The sequence below is a fragment of the Oryx dammah genome, unplaced genomic scaffold (assembly GCF_014754425.2).
Source record: "Oryx dammah isolate SB20612 unplaced genomic scaffold, SCBI_Odam_1.1 HiC_scaffold_16, whole genome shotgun sequence".
Classification (NCBI taxonomy): Eukaryota; Metazoa; Chordata; class Mammalia; order Artiodactyla; family Bovidae; genus Oryx; species Oryx dammah.
The window spans coordinates 51,525,054-51,531,053 of record NW_024070200.1 but is presented as its reverse complement, the minus strand read 5'-3'; the positions used below and the strand labels follow the sequence as shown (position 1 = coordinate 51,531,053).

General features: G+C 42.8%; 1 protein-coding gene across 1 annotated transcript in view; it reads left to right on the top strand.

Moving 5' to 3' along the window:
- The first annotated feature begins 708 nt into the window (after window positions 1-708).
- The window catches only part of LOC120875387 (cytosolic carboxypeptidase 4-like), a 166,395-nt gene continuing 161,103 nt past the window's right edge, over window positions 709-6,000 (top strand). The window contains exon 1 of the mRNA XM_040257141.1: window positions 709-832. Within this exon, the coding sequence (XP_040113075.1) occupies window positions 830-832 (3 nt within the window). The 5' untranslated portion in view covers window positions 709-829. The remainder of the gene's footprint in view (window positions 833-6,000) is intronic.

Below are 6,000 nucleotides of genomic sequence, written 5' to 3'. Positions count from 1 at the left end.
TCTTTTCCCAAATGAGGACGAGTATGACTTTTGAGCTCATTTTTAGAGTTAATAATCCATGATGATATCTCTGAAAATGACCCTCCAGCTTTCTGAGTAAATGTCAAGCTTTCTGTGGCATCTATATGGATAGGGTGGAGTTAACGTGATAGGAGAAAGACCCTATGCTCTTTCTTGGAGGGAAACAGACGTGGATGGAAAGCTGAACTCTAAGTTATGTGATTTGGGGGCCTTTATTTAACCATTTCTAAGTGTCACTGTCTTCACTGGGGTACAATAATATCCACTTGGCAGAATTATTGGGCCAGCTAGAAAGAGCATATGTAACGTGCCCAGCATGATATATTGATCTCAACTTATTATTAATAATGATTATTTGTGGCACTGAAGAGTCTAGAGAAACTTATTGAATTTTTTTCTCCTCAGAAGTAGGTAGCAGAGAACAATATTTCCCAAACTTCATCTTCAAACTCTGGTGACCCTGACTCAAGTTAAATGTGGCTTCCAGCTCTTCGGGGAGCTGTGAATAATCACGACACATTGGGATATGCATCTTTCTGGGCATCTTCAATGGATGCCAACTGAGCAGAAGTCAGAAGGAAGTTGGATTCATTAGTTTAATTGTTTGTCTTTTCAAGCTTTATTTTCTCAAGTTATTTTCTTCTAAATGTGTATTTATCTGCTTGTTGTTTGTTCCCACAGTCACAGATGCTCCCTGAGAGGGGAGGACTTGAACAGACAGTGGCTGTCTCCCAGCACTCATCTCCAGCCCACAATCTACCATGCCAAAGGACTTCTCCACTACCTGGGCAGCGTGGGTCGGAGACCCATGGTGAGTCACTTCCTTCCGCGTCCACACTCTTGGCTGGCTCCTTCCACCTTCCAGGGACAGAGTACTTTCTGTCCAGGCAGGAAAACCAGACACAAGCCCAAGACCTGTGTATGCCAAGCTGTAAGGCGGGCATATTCATTTCCTAAGGCTGACATAGCAGAACATCACAACTGTATAGGTTAAAAACAACAACAACAGCAGCCTCTGTTTCACATTTCTGGAGTCTAGAAGTCTGGAAATTAAGATGTCAGCAGCCCCTAATGTCTCCAAAGACTCTGGGAAAGAAGCCTTCATTGCCTCGTCCTAGCTTCTGGTGATTGCCAGCAGTCCTTAGCATCCTTGGCGTGTGGGAGTACAGCTGCAGTCTCTGCCTCTGTCTTCAGAGGGCCATCTTCACTCTCTGTGTGTCTGTGTTCAAATTTCTCTTTTCTTAGCATAGCAGTCACTGGACTAATGTGTACATGCTCAGGCATGTCTGACTCTTTGTGACCCCGTGGACTGTAGACCACCAGGTTCCTCTGTCCGCGGGATTTCCCAGGCAAGAACACTGGAGTGGGTTGCTCTTTCCTTCTCTAGGGGATCTTCCCAACCCAGGAATCGAACCCGCATCTCCTACATTGGCTGGCAGATTCTTTACCACTGAGCCACCTGGGAAGCCCGCAGTGAGTGAAGCAGGGCCCACCCTAATTCAGAATGGGCTCCTCTTAACTTGGTTACATCTGCAAAGAATCTTTTTCCAAATCAAGTCACATACAGAGGTACTGGGAATTAGAGACTGAGTGTATCTTTTTGGGAAACCATTTAACTGACAACAAGAGCAAACCAGGGGTTCAATATTTATTGCTGAAAATTAGGCAAATAATTGCATTTCATCCCATTTCCTGGGTCTTTAGTTTTTTTTTTTCCAGTTATTCATCAATAAAGAAAATGTATATGTCTTATAAAATAGTAAAATATTCTCTAGATGTTCAGATTCATATTCAACTAGTGCTTATTAAGTTCCAAAGATGATTCTGTCACCGTTCCAGGCACTTTCATGTGTAGGCTTTTCTCTCGAGCTTATAGTAAATGAGCAATCAATGAAAAACAACATTCAGAGGCTTAGGCTCAAGATAAGATAGGCGGTAATACTAGCCACGTAACTGTATATGAAAGTAATCATTTATGGGCTACAAACTATGAACATATCTATCTGCAAAAGTGCAGAGGGCACATGTACAGATTTAGAGTGCTTACCTCACGGAAGGAGCTAAAACTAATTTGCAGAAGCTCACACATGGACCAGTTCAAACAATCATCTCCACCATTAACCACTTTTTGACCATACACTATATGATTAAAACAGTGACACAGTCAATGTGTATCCAGTGAAACAACGGATGAATGTCTAATTTAGAAGCTGACTTGAACCTCAAAAATATGAACAGGTCAGATGATTTCCTTGGCATCACCAGGAAGTAGAATTGATCTGGCTTTCCACTCTGGAACCCCTTCTCTCTTCATCACTTATTCTTTGAGGGATGTGTTAAGTCCAGGTGTCTGCTCCCAGGGCAGTTGTATGGACAATACTTAATTCTCCATCTATAACATGTGATCACAGGGAGAATGTTGCCAGACAAGGATGTGCCCCTGAGCCACCGGGGTTTTTATCAAGGGTCATTATAGATTGGCTGCACTGGGTCTTTGGTGCTGCTACTGAGGCTTTTTCTAGTTTCGGCAAGTGAGGGCTGCTCTCTAATTGCAGAGTCCGGGCTTCTCACTGTGGTGGCTTCTCTTGTTGCAGAGCATGGGCTCTAGCTGCATGTGCTTCAGTGGTTGTGGCGCGTGAGCTTAGCTCCTCCGAGACATATTGGGATCTTCCCAGACAAGGGATCAATCCCTTTTCCCCCGCATTGGCAGGTGGATTCTCAACCACTGAGCCACCAGGAGTCATTTTGTAGCCCTGGTGTCTACATGGCTAATCTTAGTTAGTCTCCAGGCTCTTCAGAGGTCAAGCTGACACTTTGTGGCCCAAGAATCCCACCATATATCACATGGCATCAACCTTCTAACATGGCCCAAGGTCCCAGGTAAAGAAAGACACTCTTATCTATCAGGATATTCCACAGATGTCAAGGTGAGCTCCCAGGAGCCAGTCCAGGGTCAGACCTTTCTTTGGAGAATATAGGGTTTACATACTTTTCAGGCTTGTTGAGTCAGTGCTTTATTGCGAAAGGACAAAGCACATGCTTTTCCCTTAAGAACACTTATTCTACACTGGTCAAAATGTGCCATGTTTTCATGCTAAGTCTCCATCCAAGGAGACACTGTAACCTGCTGTCTGCCTCTGGAAGTAACTTCATGGCCTGCATGAGTGTGCTCAGTCCTGTCCAGCTCTGCCCCATGAGCTGCAGCCCGCCAGGCACCTCTGCCCATGGACTTTTCCAGGCAAGAATACTTGAGTGGGTTGCCATTTTCTACTCCAGGGGATCTACCCAACCCAGGGATTGAACCTATATCTCCTGCATTGGCTTGGATTCTTTACCACTAGGACCACTTGGAAAGTCCCTACCCAGGGCCTCGTGCACAGCAGAGCCCCAATCTTGAAGTCAAGATCTTGAAAAGTATGTCTCTCTAAGTAGGAAGCCTCAGCCTCTGGGAGGAGAGAGAGAGAGACGTACAGAAAAAGAGTTTCCACCCTGATACGCATTTTACACACATTCCATCCGTAACAAACAGGATTCCTCTCCGCTCTGACAACCTCTAATTGAAGAGCAGAACATTTATTTTAAAGTGTGGTAGGTGAAAGCCTTGTTTAAAAATATAAATAAACATTAATTAACTGTAAACATGACAGTCACAGATTCGTTTCCTGCTGGGACCATCTGAGAGGTGGGTGAGAAACAGCTGAGCCCTAGATGCTGCTTGTAGCATTACAAAGCTCCCCCTTAGGCCCAACATCACCTTTCAGTTACCTGTGTGGCTATATTTAAGCAGCCTCCTGCTGACAGCAGAAGCACTGTCACTCACTCAGTACTCAGGCCTGTCCTTTACCTGGAAGTCTTCCACTGAGTCAAGATTGTCTCCTGCGCTACATGGTTGTAGATTAACAGTAACTCCACACAAGCACTGACTCTTATGGAAATATTTCTCAAAGCATTAGGAAGCCCATTTCTGGTGGTTAGGAGGTTCTACCTGCTCTAGATGGTACTGAGACATTTGCATATTGGCAGGTAGAATAATATAAACTCCTGGGACTAATGAGAATGCAGGAGAGGTGGAGAAAGCAATGTCATGATACTTCTGGAGCTTGCAAAAGACCAGACAGTTCATTCAGTTTATAAGCAATACAGCCTTCTTCACATATTGTTTCATCCATTCACCGATTCATCCATCTACCCTTCCATCCATTCATTCATCCATCTATCCATCCACCCATCTTTTTATCCATCCATCCATCTTTTTATCCATCCATCCACCCATCCATCCATCCATCCATCCATCTTTTTATCTATCCATCCATCCATCCATCCATCTTTTACCCATCCATCCATCCATCTATCCATCCATCCATCTTTTTACCCATGCATGCATCCATCCATCCATCTTTTTATCCATCCATCCATCCATCCATCCATCTATCCATCCACCCATCTTTTTATCCATCCATCCATCCATCCATCTATCCATCCACCCATCTTTTTATCCATCCATCCATCCATCCATCCATCCATCTATCCATCCACCCATCTTTTTACCCATCCACCCATCCGTCTGTCCATCCAGGCAGTCATCCACTTGTCTACTCATTTACATCATGTGTGTAATAATTGTGCCAGGTGCCAGAAGGTACCTTTTCTTTAAGTTGTATAATTTCTTTGGTAGAAAGTGGAGTCAAGTCTGTGAAGAAACCCATGTAGTAAAAAATGGAACAGAGTTTTTCAGTAAAAACTGAAACCAAGGTTCCTGTGAGTTGTAGGAACACAAATGAGGGCTTGAGTAACTTTCACTTCAGTTCAGTTCAGTTCAGTCGCTCAGTTGTGTCCGACTCTTTGCGACCCCATGAATCGCAGCACGCCAGGCCTCCCTGTCCATCACCAACTCCCAGAGCTCACTCAAACTCATGTCCATCGAGTCAGTGATGCCATCCAGCCATCTCATCCTCAGTCGTCCCCTTCTCCTCCTGCCCCCAATCCCTCCCAGCATCAGAGTCTTTTCCAATGACTCAACTCTTCACATGAGGTGGCCAAAGTACTGGAGTTTCAGCTTTAGCATCATTACTTCCAAAGAAATCCCAGGGCTGATCTCTTTCAGAATGGAATGGTTGGATCTTCTTGCAGTCCAAGGGACTCTCAAGAGTCTTCTCCCTTAAAGTTATGGAAATGCTAGAGACTGAAGATAACATTTGAGTTGTACTTGAATGATGACTAAAGGTTTTTCTTGCACTAACAATAAACTAGTAGAGAAACATCCTTTCTTTTAAGGTCTACAGGCCTGATTATGGACTCTTTTATATTCTTCCTTGTGAAATTGAAGACTTGGTGGGTTTTCTGTGTTTGAAGGTCACTAGACGGAGCAAAAGAAAGGAAGTTTTTATTAACTAATGGCATAGCTCTCACATCACACTTATCTTATGTTCCCTTTCCTATCGTCCTGAACTTTCATTTTATGTCTCTCTTGTTTGTTAGAAGATAAGGAAATATGCTGCAGATGTTGGATCCAAAAGCCCAGAAACACACACTATTGGCATATTCATACACTGGAATACAATTCAACAATAAAAACTTAAAGACAGTAGCAATCAACTATAGATATACTCAACAACACAGACCAATTTCAGGAACATGTTTAGTGAAATAAGTTAGACAGTAACAAGTACATATTCTATGCTTCTATTTATACAAAGTTTAAGATGAGTAGACCAGAACAGTGGTTTCCTCTAGAAGGGGATTAAATAAGAGGGGCCAGGAGGGAACTTTGACTCAAAACTCTTTCAAGTTCTGTGCTTGTACATACTTCCATTTCCATTTATTTTATTTATTTATTTTTATTTTTTTAATTTTTATTTATTTATTTATTTTTTATTTTACTTTACAATTCTGTATTGGTTTTGCCATACATTGACATTTAGAATTAACAAAATCAAAGCAAAGTCACAGAGCTTTGAAATGTAGCTAGGAGATAAAGGA